The sequence below is a fragment of the Oreochromis aureus genome, linkage group 17 (genome assembly GCF_013358895.1).
Source record: "Oreochromis aureus strain Israel breed Guangdong linkage group 17, ZZ_aureus, whole genome shotgun sequence".
Taxonomy (NCBI): Eukaryota; Metazoa; Chordata; class Actinopteri; order Cichliformes; family Cichlidae; genus Oreochromis; species Oreochromis aureus.
Genome location: NC_052958.1, coordinates 28,876,550 through 28,899,061, shown reverse-complemented (window position 1 = coordinate 28,899,061; position 22,512 = coordinate 28,876,550). Strand labels below are relative to the sequence as shown.

The 22,512-nt window shown below is 37.1% G+C and overlaps 1 protein-coding gene across 1 annotated transcript in view; it reads left to right on the top strand.

The window, feature by feature from the left end:
* The window catches only part of LOC116334360 (regulator of G-protein signaling 8-like), a 28,868-nt gene extending 8,771 nt beyond the window's left edge, over positions 1–20,097 (top strand). Inside the window, exons 2-5 of the mRNA XM_031757763.2 lie at positions 11,440–11,553; positions 13,135–13,196; positions 16,942–17,108; positions 17,308–20,097. Of these exons, the coding sequence (XP_031613623.1) occupies positions 11,453–11,553; positions 13,135–13,196; positions 16,942–17,108; positions 17,308–17,502 (525 nt within the window). The 5' untranslated portion in view covers positions 11,440–11,452 and the 3' untranslated portion in view covers positions 17,503–20,097. The remainder of the gene's footprint in view (positions 1–11,439; positions 11,554–13,134; positions 13,197–16,941; positions 17,109–17,307) is intronic.
* Positions 20,098–22,512: the final 2,415 nt, after the last annotated feature.

Sequence of the window (22,512 nt, the reverse complement as noted above, 5' to 3'; positions counted from 1 at the left end):
TCATGCAGGACAATGCTCCATCACACGCGTCCAAGTACTCCACAGCGTGGCTGGCAAGAAAGGGTATAAAAGAAGAAAAACTAATGACATGGCCTCCTTGTTCACCTGATCTGAACCCCATTGAGAACCTGTGGTCCATCATCAAATGTGAGATTTACAAGGAGGGAAAACGGTACACCTCTCTGAACAGTGTCTGGGAGGCTGTGGTTGCTGCTGCACGCAATGTTGATGGTGAACAGATCCAAACACTGACAGAATCCATGGATGGCAGGCTTTTGAGTGTCCTTGCAAAGAAAGGTGGCTATATTGGTCGCTGATTTGTTTTTGTTTTGTTTTGAATGTCAGAAATGTATATTTGTGAATGTGGAGATGTTATATTGGTTTCACTGGTAAAATAAATAATTGAAATGGGTATATATTTGTTTTTTGTTAAGTTGCCTAATAATTATGCACAGTAACAGTCACCTGCACACACAGATATCCCCCTAAAATAGCTAAAACTAAAAACAAACTAAAGACTACTTCCAAAAACATTCAGCTTTGATATTAATGAGTTTTTTGGGTTCATTGAGAACATGGTTGTTGTTCAATAATAAAATTATTCCTCAAAAGTACAACTTGCCTAATAATTCTGCACTCCCTGTATACTCACAGCCAATGAACTTTTGACCAAACTGTGGGTGACCAAAATTGTGCGTGTCATTATATATTCGCTTGACATGAAAAGCGTAGTAGCACTCATAGAGCAGATGGGTCCTTTTTTTTCAGGATCCCAAACTAACTGCAATAACAGATAATGTGCTCCGCCCTTATATGGTCAGTGCTGTACATTTGTATTCTGTCTGAGATTAAGTTATAATCCGCTGGAGCTTGTGAAGTGGACACAGATTATGTTTCTACACAATAAACTGATAAAGAGAAGCCTGCAGCAGGGAAGTGACAATAATCTGACCGTACATGAATGTACTTTTTTGAGTAGAAGGAAGATGAAAATAGTAACAGGGTGTTATGTACTGAAAAGCCCCTGGGCAGTTCTTATCCCAGGTTGACTCGTGAAGTGAGTAATGAGCTCAGGTGTTATCATGGCAGGCCTCAGAGGACTGAGGAACTGTGGCGTTATGGAACATGATTAACTAAATGAAAATTTTAAATCTCTGACTCGAGAGTATTTTTAGAACTCATTACTGCTTTTAGAATGTTGCTTCTGAGATGGAAAATGTATGGAACTTCAGAAGTCCATGACTGCAAAGTTCTAAATGGAGGAAAAGAATAATAATAATAGGATATTTTTTAAGGCACAAAAGAGGGCTGATAATTGTAGTTTTAAAGCTATTTGATTTATGACTAACTAAGTGAAAATAAAAGGATTTCTTTCTTTTTTTTGCTGATTTTGCAACAACATCAAGGTTCGCTACATATCAAAACAACTGTACAAGCAACTTTTGCTTATGGGTGTGAATATATATAGACCCTTTTTCTCTATTCACCCCACAGCTACCCAGTTACTTGCTGTAGTATTTTATTGACAATGAGTTTATTCAGGCAGCACGGTGGCACGGTGGTTAGCACTGTTGCCACACAGCAAGAACGTCCTGAGTTCAATTCCACCATCAGGCCGGGGTCTTTCTGTGTGGAGTTTCCGTGTTTGCGTGGGTTCCCTCCGGGTACTCTGGCTTCCTGCCACAATCCGAAGACATGCAGCTTGTGGGGATAGGTTAATTGGATAATCGAAATTGTCACTAGATGTGAATGGTTGTCTGTCCCTGTGTGTTGGCCCTGCGACAGACTGGCGACCTGTCCAGGGTGTACCCCGCCTCTCGCCCTGTGACAGCTGGGATAGGCTCCAGCGCCCCCCGTGACCCTGAAAAGGATAAGCGGAAGCAAATGGATGGATGAATTTATTCATTAAGTTACAACTGGACAATACCTTTACTTTTCGAGTTGCTGTTATGGTGTCCTCAGTATTGTTATGTGATCTGTGCGTCATCCTGCAGTCACACAACAGCAAGAATGATTTCACCTTCTTAAACTGCAGTTGCCCTTAAATGCTTCAGCTTACAGTGAAGCTGAAGTCTGTCATCGACATGTTAAAGCTACTTGACAGGAGGATGATTGCTGTGCTGTTATACCCTATAATATGACACAGTGCAATACAGTGTAATTCTGTGGGAAACACTGCCTTAAAACCAAAAGACTTTACTGTAAACAGCATTCACCAAAGTTACTGGAAAATGGAATGGAAAATTCACATGGAAACAAAAAACAAATTAAATAACTGAAAATAAATTGGCCGTTTCTAGTGCTTGGTTGAACACTTTTGCTGGCAATGGCAGCCTGAAGTCTTAAACTCATGGATGTCACCAGATGCTGGGTTTCCTCCTTTTTAATACTCGGCCAGGCCTTCACTGCAGCTGCTGTTTGATTGTGGTATTTATGTCTGAAGTTTAGTCTTCAAGAAGTGAAATGCATGCTCAGTTGGATTAAGGTCATGTTGACCGAATTGGGAATTCAATAATATTCCACTTCTTTACATTGTCCATCGGTTGCTTCTGTCGTTTATCACATTATCAATAAACACTAGTGTCACAGTGCCACTACCACCCATGCACGTGATATTAATGTATGTATATAAAAAATGCTGCCTCCACCATGTTTTAGAGATGATATGATATGCTTTGGATCACGAGCTGTTCCACGCCTTCTCCATACTTTCCATCATTCTGGTAAATCTTGATCTTGGTTTCATCTTTCCAAACAATGTTTTTCCAGAACTGTGCTGGTTTTTCAGATATGTTTTTTTTTTATCAAAGTCCAATCTAGTGCTGAGTTCACTAGTGCTTTCATTCTTTCCCAGGATGTACCAAATTGTAGATTTGGCCACTCCTACTATTGTAGCAATTTCTCTCATTTTTTTGTAGCTTAAGGGTGGCTTTTTTCACCTGCATGGGGACCTCCTTTGACTGCATGTTGTCTGTCCACAGCAAAATCTACACCACACCTCAAATCAACTCCAGGCCAAATATCTTTCTGTAACCAGGTAAAAAAACTGAACTTTTTTCAGTGTCCAAACATATATAGGCTTAACTGTATATCAGAAAACAGTCGTCATTTTCTCTTTAACACTTTGATTATCACCTTTTCAATTTTTTGTTGATCTGGCTTTCAATTCTGACAACAGAAAGAATTTAGCCTGCAGACATTTCTGGATGGGCAATGCATGTTGTGAATTGGCCTGTCCTGAGACCAGTAATAAAACTGAAATCGGCCATGATTTCTCCTTCTGTTGTTGCTAAACGTGGCAACACATCAGATGGTCTGACACATACTTCTGTGGGCAGTCGGTTTTCCGCTCTCGTGGCCAAGTGTACACAAATGCACACAGGCAAAGGCACAAGTGCAAGACCACAGCTGTGCTCCTGTGACTCAAGTATCAAATCTGACAAGTTTGCAGCAGAGAGGGAACGGACATGGATGGACTTGCCAAAGCTGAACTGCCGAGCAGTCACCCTTATAACTTGTCATCTGAGTCACAGTGCATCTTAATTAGCCCGAAAACAGCAAAAACAGACTTATGTAATGAAGGGAGAGTAGAGCTAGACAAACAATCGCACTTTGATTGTGACATTTGGCAGCAGACTAGCCAAGATTTGAGAGATTTCTAGTACTTTGGGGATTTGAATGACAAAAGAAAATACTATCTTTTGTCGTTTCTTCACTAATAATTTAAGCATAATATTAGCTCTCCAGTAGTATTTCTCCTCCTATCTATGTACTAAATGTATGTAGATACATTCAGTATGCTATTTAGGTCAGAACATTGTGTGATTTTTCTTGCCATACTTGGTCCAGAAGAATTTGCTGATTCCTTAGAGAGTATTTTTGACCCCTTGTTCTCTAAAGAGCGAGAGGTCCCCACATCAAGGTGATGCAGTGGCACAGAAGCAAATCAGCCAGCATGCATGAGTGTGGTTCTGCAGAGATAACATAAGCAACTGTACTCTTTCCTTAATGTGTGTGAAAAAGAGCGGGAGTAAGGCTGACAGTGAGTGAGTGGAGTAATTAAGCAGCTCATTGATCCATTAATTAAAAGATGTGTGAATGCCAGTTCCTGTCTGGGTGTGAAGTATTCAAAAGATATTGTGATGTGGTGATACTGAGACAAAGTAAGAACTAAGAGAACGTTTATAAAGATTTTTTAAGAGTGAAAAAATAATAGCACAAGTAACATTGCATAATAAATTGTTTGTGTAATATAAATATCATATAAAATAGGCATTTAATAATATCTATATATTTTTCAAATATTTTTCTGTATGATCATTATTAAGGACATTATTACAGACACTGCAAAATCATCGTTTTTAAAGGATGGCTCTATTCTGAACATGACTATACACAACAGACTGAGCTGAGGAGCAAAAACTGTCCATATTATATAATTTACAAAAATAGAACTACAGCAGCTGGTTATTTTTGCACATGAACCACTCAGGAACAACCTTAACAAGTCTCATGTCCTAAGTAATCAGTGTAAAAGTTCCCCTCATAATAAAGTTTATTGGGGTTTTTGAGAGTTAGAGAGAAAGCAAGACCATTTTACTGACATCCAACATGGTCTGGAGTTTAAAAGGTTTTATATAATAGTAACAAATAGTGGGAAGGCTGAGTCACCCTGCTAAAAGTGAAACAGTTCCTCATTATTTCAATCAGTGTTGTGCGTGACCTAGACAGTGACATATTCAGGGTTGTTTCTTTAATTTAATGGCAAGATAGACAGCTCTTGCTGGAATTGGAATGACATGTCACACAATGTGAGCCCTACAAAGCATTGGGAGTTAATGTTGTTACACATTTTAGATTAGGTTATATGATTGTCCTTATTTATTTTTTTTTAAAGCTCTTATTTAAAATAGTTTATTTAAATTGTTAGTTATGTTAAGACACGTTTTCAAAATAAGAGCTTGTTTTATTAAAATAATCCTTTTTTAAATCCTCTTAGCTCTTATTTTGAACTTTGATTTTTTTTTCTTTGCAATTAGACTGGGTTTTAGGCATTGGTAACCTGTCATTGATGCTAGACATGGAGTCCACACTTTCAGATAAATTCAACACCCTAGTTGAATTAGCAGTCGAGTATGGATGGATGCATGGGTTGTTAGATGGATGTCTGGCTTTGGAGAGGTGACACAGTATTGTAGGATTTCTAGAGTTTTTATTTTCAATTTTTAGAGTACTTCTAAAAGTAGAAGTAGAAGCAGAATAGCAGTAGTGGCAATCAAAAAGAGACAAACTTATGGTGGAAAACAATAACTTTACAATAATGGGAAACATATAAATGTTGGAATAAAGTCTGAGTGTCTTTGAGCAAAACAGAGTGCTGAAACAGTATGACGTATGCTGTGAGGTGAGCTCGGAAGTAGGAAGAAAATGTACGAGCAATGTATAAAACTTTAACTTGACAGGTTGCTATTTTTACTGGCACTCAACAGGAACAAGAGCAGGGATGTGACCTGTGCATAAGATTATCTTCTCTAAACCTGAGAGATGACCTGACACGCATGCCCTCTGCTTTTAACGTCAACGCAGCGTCACTGCCGACATGTTCTCCAGGGCCCTGTACATGTACCCTACGTGGTTATGCTGTCGGTCTATACGGTCCCTCTCCTTAGCACCAAATAAATACATTTTACCAGTATACACCAGCATGCTGACAAGTAGAGAATTTTTGGATGAATATGCTATATGTACATCAATCTAATCCCTTTTTACAGGATTTGTTTAAAAGCTGATAGTACACACATACAGTGTATAGAACTGCAGAGTGTCTCTTGTCAGCATGAAAAAATGAGGACATGGAGAGACGTCTCAAAACCTGCATTGCACCAAGTTAGGTAACATCAAAGATTATTCATATACACGCACACACACAGACGCAGCTTCCATGATCTACATTTTAACATCTTAATCCACCAACCCCACCAGGGATCTCAGACACTGGAAGTCTAGCGGATGCTTCCTGTACTTTTAGATTCACGAGGCGTACTTGTGTGTATCCGAGGCATTCGAGCGCTGTTGCTGTTTTTAGCCTCCTTCCTCCAGGAGCCAGCCTTGCTGCATGGCTGAATAGAACATGCACTGCTTCCCCCTGACTACACGGATTTGTCAGGGGTTTTTATAAATAGCTCAGCGGTAGCGGCAGCACGTGTCCGCATCATACTGCAGATGAAGAATGTACCTCACAACAGCCACGGACATACAGATTTGTCTAAACAAAGAAGAAGAGACAGGGAGAAAAGACAAAGTAGCAGGAGGAGGGCATCTGTTGCCATGATACTGAGAATTTTGTCGATCACCAAACAAGCTTATCAATATATAAATGTCTCTCCTTATCAATTTCACTTGATGGCCTCCGCCTGCTAAAGAATGGCACAGGCTGGCACACAAACAAAATCTGACCATAATACATAGTTTCTGTTTCTAGTACTAATGGATGAAAGCTGCTGCCTAACGTGCCAGTATTTCAAATTTAAATGCTCGTGTATTATTGCCAAACATGAATTCATGACCAGATGCGTTTCAATTTAAATCACTAATTGCGGTCTAAAGGCAATATGTTCGATGCATTATGCAATCCAGATTGTAATAACCTTTCATTTTCACTTATCGCTCATAAAGGGGGTGATTAAATGACGGCACTGTTTTGCAGGAAGTGCAGCTTAAAAGCATAGCTTGTTTACTTTAAAAGAAATCTGTCAACAAAGACAATTCTGAGACTTTTCTCCGAATGATGACCGAGCTTCCTTTCAGTCACGAAGAAGCAGACATTTCGGATTCTTTGTTTATTTCTTAATCTTTATTCTGAAGCTCTGTAGTTGAACTACCTCACATCATTTAAATCATGTGATTAAAAATTTTGATAAGTAAAGTAGCAAATAAGTAATGTATACACTCCCTATTTATGCTCTAACCTTAGCAGATCTGGTTTCTCGTGCACCACTAAAATGGAATGAATCCCAATCTATTCTCTGGCTAGAGTCTTCATTCTCTGGGAGAGTATTTTAAGGGAGATTTGTTGTGATTCTTGCAGCTTTGGGTCATTGTTTATGTCTGCTGAGTGCACTCTTGTCAGTTTTCTCACTCTTATACTGCTTTTGTAAAAGTCACTCACAGACTTTATATGACTAGACAGCTGAGATTTATAAATTGACACCTAAGGATGTTCGCTCATTTCCTTTTTTTTAATCACCTGTTTGAGGGAACAACACTTTTGTGATTTATTAGTAGGCCATGCTATTACATTTGGAAAGTTCATCACTGCAAACGCGGCTCTGTTGACTGCAGTGCTCCTTTTACTCTCTGTTGGCTAGAAGGTCTCTTACTTTACAGCACCTGCAGCAGGTGGAGCTGGTATTTACTTGCAGCATTTATTGAAATTTATTGAAGAAGCAGCTGATTACGTTAGATATTTATTGCCACAAAGTGCTTGGCAAATATAATATTTGTAGAATAGGAGCTTATTGTTTTATTATTCATGTAGGAAAGCCTGTGCATTACCTTTGGCTGTGCACATGCACACACCTAAATGCCTGTGCACGCCCTCTGCCACAAATAGAATTAAATAAAATGTGAAAAACACTGACATTTGATTTTAATCTCATAGAAACAACCTGAATATAAATATGGTTATTCTTTTAAGCCAAGAAAATATGAGACAAAGCTATGCTTTTTAATATTGTAAGTCAAAATTAAAATGGAATAGAAATGACTATGTTGCTGAATATGAATAAGTAGTCCCAAATTGAATTTAATAATAGACAGTACTAAATAGAAATACATTATGCTTTCATTTCAGCTGGGAACTGAAACAGATTTGAATCAAACATAGAAACGAGAAAATGGATTTGGTGATTACATTACTTCAGAGATAAAAAAAAAAAAAAAAATCAGCACCTTCTGTAATGTATAGATCTATGTTTCTGTGTTCCACAGATGACTTGACAAATCTACATTTCCATCCAGGTGATGTTTACCAAACCTATTATCACTGAACACTTAACCTCATATATTTCGATAGGTTGCTTATATACACATCAACTTACTTTTATGAAATCTTCACCTATATGGCAGATCCAAATCAAAATCTTACAAGTGAAGAACTGCAAGGCCAAAACACATGTAAGACAGCTTGAAAGGAAATATCTTTAAGTATCTGAAACTATGCTTCTTTAGCCTGTTAGCTAAATGGGACCTAATGCTAGTCCTGCACCAGAGGAATCAACAGCAATCTGGTGGATGTTAATAGGTTTAAAGCTTTGCATCATCTTGTGGGGAAAATTGTGTGTCAAAGCTGCAGAGCAGCCATTAAATTTGACAAAGCTGTCATGTCATATTTTAAATCTTAAAGTTTAGTCTTTCTGGTGTTATTGCTATATTTGTTTCATTCTAACATCAGTCTTTTTTTATAATGTTCCTAACTACTGACGCACAACTCGGCCCTCACTAGTGATCTTTAGTTAACTACAAGTCTATACATAGTCTATCATGCTTAAAATATCCCTGCCTATTATTTTAGCTTTCCTCTCTGAAAATGAATTTTCAATAATACCTTGTGTTAAGTGCACCTTGAGATTATGACTCATATAGATGACACATACGCTGCCTTTCTAGTTGAGTGGATTTGTTTTATATATAACATATAACTTAGGCGTTTCTGGGGCAGGCTGCATCACATCTGCAGTGCATCTGAAACAACCCGCCTACAGTCTTTATTTAGATTTACGTTTGATGAGTAGGAAAGGTTTTTGACAGAGCATTAACTCTTAACCGAAACCCAAACAAATCTTTCAGTGCACAATATTCTAGGTTTCATTGATGGTTTTGTAACCTCGTGTTCTCCTCTGTGAACATAGATTTACCTCACTGGCTTACCTCTTCCACTTAAAGGCAGAGTGCTGAGCAAATTTCATTAAATAGCAATACCACAAACCTTCTGCATTAGTGCAGCCCAAACATAAGTGCACGTACACTCTCTTACATGCATGCAACACCTCAAAACACCCAGGAGTGGATAGACGGGGAACAAAAAGTAATATTTTAAAGAGCTTTGGAATTCATGTGGTGGATGAAGCCCATTATCCCCAGCAAATGGATTTCGGTCAGCTAATGAACAGTACATTTCATGCAATGTTCCCACTTCAAGGTCCAAACATCAAAACAATCTAGTGCTCCAACTCCTCTGCTGCACTGATATCATCAAAGAAAAAGGGACACTAAACTGGGATAATTATCCAAAATAATTGCTTTTTATGATGGATGGACAACTACAATGAAAAGAAGAATGGATGGATAGATAGAGAAACAAGCTGCTTGAGTCATTCTAAAGCTCATCAGTGTCTAATAAAATAGCCCACTCTGGAAATGTTTACATAACAGGACTATCAGCAAAGCCAAGCAAACATCCTGTAGATGTAACACTGCAACAAAGTGAGTGGACAAGACAAATCTTTACCCAAATACGTGCTACTGTCAGCAGCTGTTTACCTTAGATCAACTGAAAGGCTGGAAACAAATAAAGAATGACTTTATTTGGCTTTTACTACAGATAAAACAAAAGTCATGCAGTCATCTGGTAAAATGTCATAGACGGTAGGGACAACGATACTTTTCCGCACCTCTTTATCTTTGAATTCAAGGGTTTTCAGTCACAAAGGTGCCACAGTTGTATAGAATCAACCGCCTAGTCATTGAGTCTGCATTCGCAAACAATAAGTCAGTTTGTGTGTTCCATGCTCAAATGTATGTGGTGTTATTGCAAAATGGAAGTGTTTAGGAACCACAACAACTCAGTCACCAAGAAAGAAAGCCACATAAAGTCACCAATGTTTCTCCAAAACTCCTCTTGACATTCACATCAGGACAAAAACTGTGTGCTGGGAGCTTCATGGTATGAGCTTCCATGGCAGAGCAGCTTCTGTAGGTGTAACGTGTAGGTAGCGCAGTACTTTTGTTCATGTACTGTATGTCGACTATAGAAAACTAGCCAAACTGGTTTAGCTTGTTTCCAATTAGCAAACATTTTATGAAAATTAAAATCTGAAATTTAATGGATGATCTACAATATCAAGACATGGCGAAAGCCAAATTACACAAATAAATACAGCATAGAATTATTAGTTAGGGTACGTCTTTTTCTCAGTGATGACAGACTTCACTGGATTGAATATACAGTAATACACCAGTAATATTTTACAGTTAAAATTAAGTAAGGAAGTAAGTAATATTAATGACAAGACTGACACTTAATGACAGCTTATTGAGACTATCTATATAGACTTACTTTTAAAAAACAGCATCTTTATAACCATGCCCCATCTGGAGTGACCCATGTGTCCCAGAGGCAGAACAGTGACAAATTGTACATGGCAGCAGCAGTGTACAAATGAAACAGGACAGACTGTGATGAGAGACGGAGATATGGTTTGTTTCAGTGTGGTCCATGAGAGATGCTGTTTTTTTCTTTTGTTGGGGGGAGAGTGTTAATACACAGTGGGGCTTTTAAAGACTCCCCACATGTTAAATCGTCATCTAAATACTATAAACATGATATAGAGAAATTTATAGAGAAATCACAAATAAGCCTAGCTATTGGGTTAGTGGTCTATCCCAGTGGTCGGTTTAATGGTAATAAATAAGATGATGAGCAGAATAGGTGCAAAAATACATTTCTGTTGTTTTATCATTATAGTGCAGGTAAAATGTTCAGGAAAAATTGAAAAATGATCTTTACTTTTCACACTCTGTGAAACTCATTTAAAACTTTGCATCATGTGTATTACACAGCTACACCAAAACACCTTCTCAGGAAGGGAAGTTGGGTATCAGTGATGTTTGAAGCTCCATTCTGAATGAGGCAGAGCCATACGGAATCGGCTCTTTGCATATGGAGTTGCACCTGTTGTCCACGTTCAGTCCTGTCTTGTGGATTCAGTTGGCCTAATCTCTCTGCATCTTGTTTCTTTATGATCAGCTTATTCAGCAGGCCATCCATCAACATTTGAGAACTTATAAATACATCATCTAAAGGAACAGCCCAACTACACAAAGTCAAAACATGTGATTAGCCATCTTGGCACCAACAACTACGTGAGAGCAAGATTCTTGATAGCAGAGGTGTTTCCAGTGTATTATAAATAGCATGGCACAGGGAAAACCAAGAAAGGGTTGGGGGGAGGGGGTCCAGTGGAGAAGGCTGGAAGTGTGTTGTGGTTAAAGCGCTGTGCATGATTTTGGAGCACAGGCTCAGTCCTGATGCAGGTAGTGTTACATAAAGTGGCGACTCTTGCAAAGTACCAAAACAATATGGAAAATAAAGCAAAAGTTGGTTTTCGTGATTTAAAAAAAAAAGTGTCGAAAACCATTAAATACTGTGTTCTTTTTCAGCAAGATTTGCACCATGAAGACCAGACTAGGCTGCCTGTCCCACAAATCTGACTCCTACAATGACTTCTCAGAATTCCTGCCTCCAGCCCACGAAACCACAGCCAGGTGTCTGAAGTGAGTTCGCCAGAAAAAAAGCCTTCCTGTGCTGGTTTTAGAAGACTACAGCTTGTTTTTGTGCTGGACCTGTTGTTGTGTAAAATAATTAGAATTATCAGGCCTTTCAAGGAAAAGTTGCCTTTAAGACTTCCTTTAATTTGAGGTGATATGAATGTAATTTATTGCTTTCCATTTGGGCAGTATGTCGGTAAAAGTATTATACATTCTGAGAAAGACACAGGTATTATTTTTATTATTATAGTTATTATTATTAATGCAAGTCCTAAGTCATAACATATTTGCAAGAATCACCCTTGGCATTTACTAGAGGAGATAACTTCAGTCGTGCAATGTCCTGCTGTAATGACTGTATGAATGTCACTGCTGCACTAAACCATTCTGTTTGTTTGTCTGCCCAACCTAAGCTGGCAAACAAATGCACTTTGGGCTTCGAAGCTGTGCGATTCTTATCTGTATCAGATATTATGATATCATCATATTGCCTAGCGCCGACCTATCAACTGGCTGAAATTTACAGCATGTATAGCATTTCATAAAATTGTCTTTGGTCAATTTATTTTCACCACAATGACATGTAATCTATCATATTAATATAATAATATTATATAATGTTAAATATAGCCATTTTGGTATTTCCAAATTGTGTTTATGGCCTCGAAATTACATTATATCATATGACATATTATGAAGTCAAGCTGAAGTAATGTTGGATCATAAAACCTTCTAAATGTATGTAAGGCGATGGCAGTTCAAGCCGTGTGAATTGATCCAACCAACCTTCCAGTCTTTTTTTCAAAGCATGTCATAGAAATCTTTTGTCAGGTGCATGTTACTCATATGTACAGGTTCACCATAATGCATGTAAATACAGAGTCATGGTGAAAATTAAAAAGTCCTCTTTTATAGATCTGTTTATAAAATATTTAATTGAACTTAATCTTGCATGCCACTTTTTATGATTTTATTCTTTTGACAATGAAACACACAGTCCCTTAATCATATATAGATTACTTACATGTTGCTGGATATAAATATACATTAAGTTCCATATTTATCTTTTTATTATTTTTTATATAAACACCCCATTTTTTAAAAATCTTTTCTCAATGTGATTAACTATATGAGCCAAAAGCACAAACAGAGCAAACTGTACAGCATACTTGCTGTTTAACATAACCCTTTTTGCACTCAGTAATAGTTATAAATTAAATAAATATCATTTTGGCCAGTTGAAAAAAGTCACACGGTCAGATGTTCTAAAACATCCTCACTAAAGAAACTTGTGGAATTGGTTTAAAATATTTCAGCCTGCTATACACGTGCTTTACTAATGTCCAAGACATTAATCATTTCACTGTAGCTCTGTTGCCTCCTCCAATCTTTAAAAGTAACCTGGTATTTGAAATATTTTATGGCCTTGAGAAGAAGAATTAGTATGAGAAGGAATTAATCATGCATTAAGCTCAGATGCCCTTCAACAATATTTATAAAACACTTCGGAGGAGTCAAAATGCATCAGAGCAAAGTTGTTGATTAGCATGTAACTAAGGCACTTCTTTTTGTCTTTCCCTCCATCAGGCTATCAACCGATGAAGTTGTTCGATGGTCTGAGTCGTTCGATAGCCTCCTCACTCACAAGTGTAAGTGAACACTTTCTATTTTCTGTGGGAACAGTTCGTACAGTGCAGAACACTTACAGCCAGCCCCAAGAAAATGAAAGCCACCTTATACAGGAGTAAACGAGCCCCTTCCAGTTTCTTTAATACTTCCTATTTTTCACTCAGGACACACAAATTTTAGTGTTCTCCTTTCAAGCCCATGTTACGCAAGTGTGTCATTTCTTTGTTGTTAAGAGTCCGTGCCGCATAATGAGTCACATCCTCGTCTTTGACCTTCCCCTTGGACCAAACAGACAGCAGCACGCACTCACAACTCACATGTCTGTCTGCACAAATGGGTCATGTATTTATTTTCTGCTGACAAGCCATGTGACATAGCGTCTTTGACAGAAAACTCTAAACTAAAAGAGTAAAGGGCACATCCACTTGGTGAGAGTCGGATCAATTCAAATCAAATTCAAACATTTTCCTCCTACAATTAGGATGCTCGTGTCTTGCTGAACCTCAAAGGTCAAATCCATTTTTTTTTAAACTGATATAGAAATCAATCGTCATTTGTTGGAAGCGAAACTTTAATCTAAGCTGCTTGAGGTCCTATCCACGTTTCCTGGAACAACTCAAAATCTTGGGTCAGCCAACTAATACTGGATGAGTTTAATGATACCTTCAGGACTGTTGACCCCAAGTAACATTTGATGAGCTGACAGCTTTGTCTTCCTTATTGTACGTATGCATACATGTACATAGATCAAGCACAGAATTTACAACATATGCTTCCCTAAAAATGGTAATAAAAACACTGTATACCTGTCCAGTTATATGACCAATGATTGTGGCAATAATGTGTCAGTATCTGTAGCAAAGCAAGAGAACTACTATATAATGTTTTTTGATAAAGAAATACATGAGGTTATAACTAGCTATTCGTTTGTCTTTTTTGCCAATTAATCTGCCAAATATTGTCTCAAATAATTAAAATCATTGTTTTGTTATCCATCAATATAACCAAACATGAGTGAGCTTGAACTGCTGGATATTTGGTGAATGATGAATGTCTAAAACCATAACGTGATTATCCCACTAGTTCTATTACAGGAAAGGTTTAGGGTGTCCATCATTGTATCATTTCATTTTTTTAAAGTTCACCCAGGACCATCTTTATTTTTACTGTCCTTGCTAACTAAATGTCAATCCACAGTTACCCTCTTTTTTTGTTTTTTTTTTATTGAAATGCTAGGTGAATGAAAATTTCTTGAAATTTCTTTAAATACAATACAATTTAGGGCTTTTCCAGGTTAAAGATACCAGGATCTATGAGCAGTTAAAAAACCTGGCAGATTAAAAAACACATATTTCCCTGTGTTGTTGCCTCACCATTTCACCAGCAAAGATAATAAAGAACAAGACTTTAAAACACACCATAACATTCTCATACATACACCTAAACTGAAGTCCTATCCAAATCTATGTATCCTTGTTGCACAGTGTTACTTGCACTTTTTTAGATTTCTGTTATCGCATATATGCTTTTAAAAACTTAAGTGAAAACTTTAGTGACAGTTAATAGACACTGAAATATTAACTCCCAAGTCAGAAATATGTGGGTAGTTATTAGCGTGTTTTGGACAAGATTTTTGCAAAAGTTAATAAGAGTTGGAGTCCAAAGGGTGGGTTGCAACAGCTGTATCCCAGTTTTGTTCAGTGATGAACTCCTTAACACTAGGCTAACAAATGGTAGTCTTGAATGAAGCAAAGTCATACTCACTTGAACAGCTTTATTAAAATTGAGGTTATGACATAACAGATCAGTTTGACACACAAAACCAGGCAAAACTAGAGGATTTCCCTAGACACAGAGAGCCTGATGCACCTGTGCATCCTGTGCACAACTAACCAAGCATTAGAGCAGCACACTACAACATGTAGATACAAACACACACATATTTGGATTACATAAGTGATGTTAAATCAATAGGAACAGAGTGCTGGATGTTCCTTTAATAAGGTTCTAACCTTAATTTGCTTTAAAAGGAATACTGTGTATTTCATCTGGATGCATCCAACTTGTGTGCACTGTTAGCTAATATTTGACTTGTTAGAACAAAATAACAAGCAATACCTTTTTTAAGTGTAACAGATTAGGAGAAAAAACATTGAGAGGAAAAAATGTTAATATTTCTGTACCAGAGATTGAGAGATGTCTAAAAAGAAATAAGTGACTTATGGTCCACAACTTTCTTAAGGATTTAGCAAATTAATGGAGGTTTCGAAATGGGCTGTAAATGTCTGAAATGGTGGGATCTGGGGAGAGGTTTTAAAGCAAAAGGATGACAGTCACTGTTTTAAAGAAATCTGGCATGCACACAGAAGATACAGACAGGTTGATAATGGACAGGAGGTGGAGATGATAAGTAGAACCTCATTAAAAGATTTACAACGAATATCAATTGGGCATGAAGAAGTGCACATATGCAAACTATATCTGGCAGATCTGTCATGGAAATTGGATAAAACTCAGACAACGGGGTGGGCTGAGGCACTTGGACAGATTGGAAGGTTCCTGGCTTGAACTGTGATCTGATACCATTGACCTTACCAGCAAAAAAAAAGAAAAAATCACAGTCATGGTAGGAAAACCAGACTGAGCAGGAGTAAGATGGTGTCTAACAGGAACCTAGGATTGTGCCTAGGTTAGTGCTTATATACCCAGAGAAGTAGATTGCTCTTATATCTTTAATGTAAAACAGGTTTATTTTTGTTTCATTTATCTACAAACAATGTTCAAATAACACAAAAATCTGGGAAACGACCTAAAAGTAACAGTTCATGTGCAAAAACCTGGCATCATCCTAAACTTGTTCAGAGGCAAATATGGCAAAACTTCCATTAACCTCCTAAGACCCGAACTCTTTCATGGCATGCATTTGTAATTTTTCTTTGCTATTTGGGTTGATTGGGACCTAAAGAATGTAAAAACAAAGAATTACCTTTTTTTTTTTTTTTTTTACGAAAAATGAGATCCAGATATGAGGACAGTATTTTGGTCTAGATGTTCCAAAATTTTATGTCCACATATGTGGACGCCAGGTCCTAGGAGGTTAAGTTGATATGCAACAGCGATTTAGTGGAAATGTTTAGCTCCAGTTCTTGCTCTCATTTGTGATAAACGAGGTCCCAAATGATACAGAAAACATATTCATATTCTTCTGCCAGTCATCCTCAAATAAATGAAGTGTAATATTTTTTGTCTCATTTGGTTTAATTGAGTTCTCCTTTTTTTGGAAAAAAAAACTTTCAAAGTTTTTTTTTTTTTTCTAATGCTTTTGTTGGTAAGAAGAACAAAAAATTGTAATGGGTTTACAAATTTCCAAGCACCACGGTAAGCGTATATGCTGTTGGAGGCCAATCAAGACAGTATTGCTACATAAAACATGCTTTGCACCGTGTTAAGAGGTAAACAGCAGAAAGGGTGGAAATGACATGTCAGTATGACACAGGCACATAGAAAAACATGCCCCACTTCTCATAACGTCAACACAGGGAGCACATTAATTACTCACTTATCTTGGCTGACAAAAATGTGTTCTCTTTGTGGGAGTATTTTGTTCTGATTTATTTATGCTGTAACTATAATACCATTTCCTGCTTATGTTCAGCACACAACAAAGAACAATAAAGGATAAAATGAGGTGCTGTACAGTCTTAGATGTTTTTGTTTTTTTACATTCTTTAACTTTTTTATTCTTTTTTTTTTTTTTGTTCTCAGATGGGCTGGCAGCTTTCCGGACATTTCTTAAGTCAGAATTCAGTGATGAGAATATTGAGTTTTGGATGGCCTGTGAAGACTACAAAAAAATCAAGAGCTCAGCTAAGCTGGTGTCAAAAGCAAACAAGATATTTAAGGAGTTTGTTGAGGTTCAGGCACCAAGAGAGGTGAGTTAATGCAGTTTTCTACAGACTTGAATCGATAAAAAGACTATTAATTTCAAACCCATAATTCACTGTTTAAACCCAGTCAAAAGAAATAAAAAGATTCTTATCGGGGTAACAGAAACAAACTGAAAATTACATTAATGAAAGTAAATGACTCTTATCTCATTAAAATTATTCTTTCCTCTCTTTATCCTGGCAGATTAACATTGACTACCGTACCAGGGAGAGGACTAAGCAGAGCCTGGCGGATCCCACCCCAACCAGCCTCAATGAAGTCCAAGGTAAAATCTACAGCCTCATGGAGAAAGACTCCTACCCACGGTTTCTCAGGTCCAAGATGTACCAGGATATAGTCAACAGGGCACAAGCGCGAGGACAACGAAGGTCTGTTTGACAAACAGTGGCAATAAAACTGGACCTCTACTGTAGATCATTTATCCTTTGAAATCTCTTAATACTGTGAATCTGCAAGGATGGGGTGACCTGCTTGACTGTTTCCTTTATCAACACCAGCTCCATGCATGCAATCCCTCTAGATAAAACGTGTCTCTGTGGACTGCAATATACAGTACAATGAGTGTGGATGATTATAAGCTAATGGTTTGCTGAGCAATCTGTCTGAAATATCAAAATAAAAGTACAGTATCATGCAATAATGATAGTTATCACAATATTTGCTATGTTTTGTTAGTTCTTTAGCTATGTAAGTAATTTATTGTTATATCAGTCATGCACTATGTGATTATAGCCCAAATATTCATGTTTGGGCTATAAACTCAAATAAAAGACTCAAATAAAGACTGGTAAGTGGTAGTTTGAATTGATATATGCATTTCTGTAGTAAAGAAACTTTACAGTCAATAAAGAAATCAAATGAGTTGTAATCAAATAGTCCTGAAAGCAAAATGTGTGATAAACAGCCCTTTATGGTAATCACCATGTCCTTAGACTTGAGAGACCAGACACCAAACTTCATATCACAGCAAGCGGTTGGATTATGAACAACAACATATCTGTGTGTGTGTGTGTGTGTGTGTGTGTGTGTGTGTGTGTGTGTGTGTGTGTGTGTGTGTGTGTGACTGATTACTGTGGTTGTGCATTGTGAATTTTCAACATCCTAACAGTGAACATTCTGCAACCTGAATCTGAAGCTTTTTGGCCTTGCCAACACTATTTTTTCTCACCAACTGCCTACTTCCCAAATTTGACTTGTCCAGTCCAAGTAGTCATGATGTGACCACTTGGACTGATCTGCAAAAAGCAGAGGCGGTGAAGAGGTGTGCGGAATTCTAGCCAAACTAAAACTGAGTTATTATTCTTTTTATTTTTATAACTACATTTTCTTTCTCTCCTTCTTTTTGTTGGTAGAGTCAGAAATTTGTGATCGCACCTTCTGTACCTCTGTGACTGCAGTTGGTCAGGAATTTGTACATTTTCAGAGCAAAATAAATAATTTTTCTGGTTGTGGCCCGTTCACATTCTTTTATTGTATCTTTTAGATATATTGCAACCAGTAACTCTTCTTAACCTGAATGGTTATTACACATAGAAACCAGGTGTTGGTTTAAGCAACACATTTTAAATACTCCTTGGTTGAAATAGATAACGTTTTCCTGGATAATAAACACCACAGGTTTTATAAAAGTCACTGGGTGGCCTACATGTTATATGTTGTTTTCCAACTTATGCATCTACCCCAACCCTCTCTCTGTGGACTTTGCAGCCCTGCATCACCCTTCTTATTTGCTTTCATTATATTACTCTGCCAAGTAGAGGGTGCTATCACAATAAAACATGGGTCACAGCAAGCAGCACACATCTTGTGCAGGGTGTCTTTTTCAATAGGAAGAGTGTGTCTCTGCTTTATTTTCTCTCTTTTCAAAGAGTACACTGGATTTACTTTGCAATGAATATATGAACTATATTGTGGTAATTATCATTATTGCTTTATTGCTCAGCCCTGCCACTACTTGTCTTACCTTCTCTGTGAAATAGACACTGTTGTATGCAGGTAATTATACCTGTTGTGGTAGTTTGTGTGTTTACAATGAACAACTAAGTGAGTGACCACTTAATAGCTGAAACTGTGCCAAAATAATCAATTGCACTTTGATGTTGTTATTGCATAATACTGTGTATCTATACTGCAGGTAATCTGTCAGCTCATTTCACTCAGTTCAACAGGCAGACGTTAGCTTTCACTTCTTTTCTAAATGATGAAAATGGTTTAGGCAGTCAAAGATTCCTGGATGAAATTCTCTTCATTATTTCTGATGATTTGGTGGGTTTAACATATGTCACTGAACTGTCATGAGTTTTTTATGGATTATCGACTACCAAAACAGTTTCCAAGCAGAGTTAAAGAGTAATTTAAATCCTATTCTAAAATGGATTGATGCCTAATTAACCAAAACATGCAGCATAAACAGCAGACGCTCCATCAAGGTTAAAATGAAATACATCGTTCTGCTGACACTCTTCCACTGAATTCCATCCAATCTTTTCTGAAAATAGTTTTCTGCATGATGCAATACTCAGATTTACTGTTTATATATTCTTAAACATGTACAGTATGTTAAACAAATACTGCAGATAACTTTATTTATAATATGTCAGTGTGGTCCTTCAGCATTTGATGTGTTTCTGCATTAGATATGCTCCTTAACTTACCAATCCTTTAAATGAATTAAATGCAAAACTTTCCTGAGCACTTAAAGAGTGGTAAATATTTTCTTTAGTGCATGTGTACCACATAGGCCAGCCTGTTTGAAATGCCAGAAAATGGATAAAGATTTTAAAAAAAGCATACTGCCATATATGGTATGTTACTGTGCTCCACATGAATGTAATCTCCCTCTTCTTCTTTTTGCATTAAAAAAAATAATCTGTATTTATTGTTGCACTGTGTGACTTCATTCTCATTATACCAAAAAGGTATTAGAGTTATGAAAATGCACTCATCCACTGATCAGACACGCAGACAGACGGGTTGACCTCATTTCCCAGCCATTTTATAACAGCAATGAAAGCAGACCAAAACATTTCTAATAAATGAGAAGCCACTTCTCCATCTGCATGATTCACACCTGTGTTCAAATTAAATGTTTGAAGAACAGATTCAAAATTGCATTGTCAGTTGTTCGATTTTGCTTTTGTATTAGAAGACTTTGCATGCAGGATATTCAATAAATACAATCTATTGAACACATGTGCTAATGACTTGTCAGTCTTTCTCACATAAATTCAAAGAAATGAGCTGAATGTAATTGAAAAAACAAGAGAAACCTACATTTCTTTATTTCTTTAACTTTAAATCATCAATTTTAATTCCACTTTTCATATTGAGTTTGAAATTCCCAGCCTCATCAGCAATTTTCATTTTGTTCTTTCTAGCAATAAACATCCTTTACTTGAACAGTGATACTTCAAAACATTTAAAATTGTTCTATAATTATTTGATTTTTGATAACTGATTATTTGATTATCATATTCAAGAATTACAGTTACCAGTTATTAAACTCAGAGTCGATAACTTTAATCCACAATAACTACTACTGCAATACTAAAATAAATTAAAATACGTCCTGGTAGATTAGCTATGAAGAACTTTGCTCAGCAGCTTCCCCTCTCATCCTATGCCAAGTAAGATTTTCTAAGTTTAATCAGTAGTGATTCGCATGATGACTGATGACTAGATGGCTTTGCTTATTTGCTTACTTTTAAAAGAAAAACAACTAAGAGCAGAAGCATCATCAAACATTCATGATACTATTTTTACTTAGCTGAAACCACCACATATACCTTGTATTTGGGGCACTGGTGGGACTCAGTCGTCCACTGCCCCATTACACATCCATTAACTTTCCTGTTGTTGTCAATGTGTTAGTCACTCTGGGAATGAAGAGCAGTCTGAATGTGGGACAGTGCCCTGCTCGGTAGACACAACACAAGCCTATCTGGGCCAGCAGACTGCAAGCAGTCAATGCATATCTCACAGCGGAAGCGACTGCAAGCAGAGGATCAACTCAACATGTAATGACCCGTCTTGTCTGTGGTTATGAAAGTGTAAATCACATTAATGTAATTGAACATAAGAGATAGAGTAAACTATATGTGTAGGTGTTCATGGAGCTTTTGAAGTGATCCATTATCAGCCCTGTCTTGATGCTCTTGCAGCTGTAAAAGCATTGCACTTGTGTAAAACTTGAATATTTTGTCTAAAAGGCAAATATGCACTTTTTAGAAAAAAAATAACATCAGGGAGAGTGAGTCCTTGTGGAAAAACCAGATTTCCACAGTAAATGTACAGGACAATCATAAGGCTTTATATACGTCTTGACCAGCTGTTGCTCTACAAAGATGATTTGGGTGGTCTGCAACTAACGGCAAATTGTGGTTCATTTTCTATAATCTTCTCCTATCTTTCCATCTATTCTTTTGCTTTAAAATATATTTTCTGTTTCTCAGTCAGTCTGTATTTCTCTAGTCTCTTAATCAATAGTAAGCACAATACCCATGGCGAAGCATTGCCCTGACTATGGATAATGGTGAGGATGAGAGAACATTTAATTACTCCTCCTGTTCAGCCCTGAGACAAACAACAGAAGCAGTGTCGGGAAAACAACAAAGCATATTGGATTGCCTGTTTTGCAACAACCTAGAAAAAAAAAAACATTTGTTTCTATTAGGTACTGCACTACTTTCACTGGTAATGGGAGATGTACTATAAACGCGAAGGTCAATTTTGTGCAGGAACACAACAAATATGAATTATTGGAACACAGAATGTTTTAGCCATATGTTTTGTTTTTATGGTACATTTACTGTGCATTTCAGTCCTCATCCCACACATCAAAACAAGCAAAGACTGATGCACCCAACTCTACACAGACCCAAGGATGTGTAGTAGAGATACAAGCTAACTTGGGGATTGGAGTTGTTACTCTGAAGGAATATATTACACATTAATTGTTAACAGTATTGAGGCTAACACATTACAAACTAACTCCTTAGAGTACTTTTTTAATAACACAATATGTTTATTGTTCATTTGAAGCTATCAGATGTTTAATTACTTTTTCAAATAAGCAATCCATTAGGATTAAATACTTACAGCACTTCCCAATCCAACAGACTTCTTAGTCTGTGGCATTTTGTTCTTGCTCTCCTATAAACTGACGTCAGGTGAATGCTTGTGCTAAAAAAGGCACAGGAAAGGGCACCTAATGATGATGAACTTATGTAACACACTTGATGTAACTGTTTGTAAACGCTGGATTTGGGAACATTAATGCATTATATTACAGCAATACAGTGACATCATCAATATACATTTAATTTATCAAAGTGCCATACATTATTTCTTTTTGTAACATTTAGCAGAGAGCTTATCCACATGAGTGGT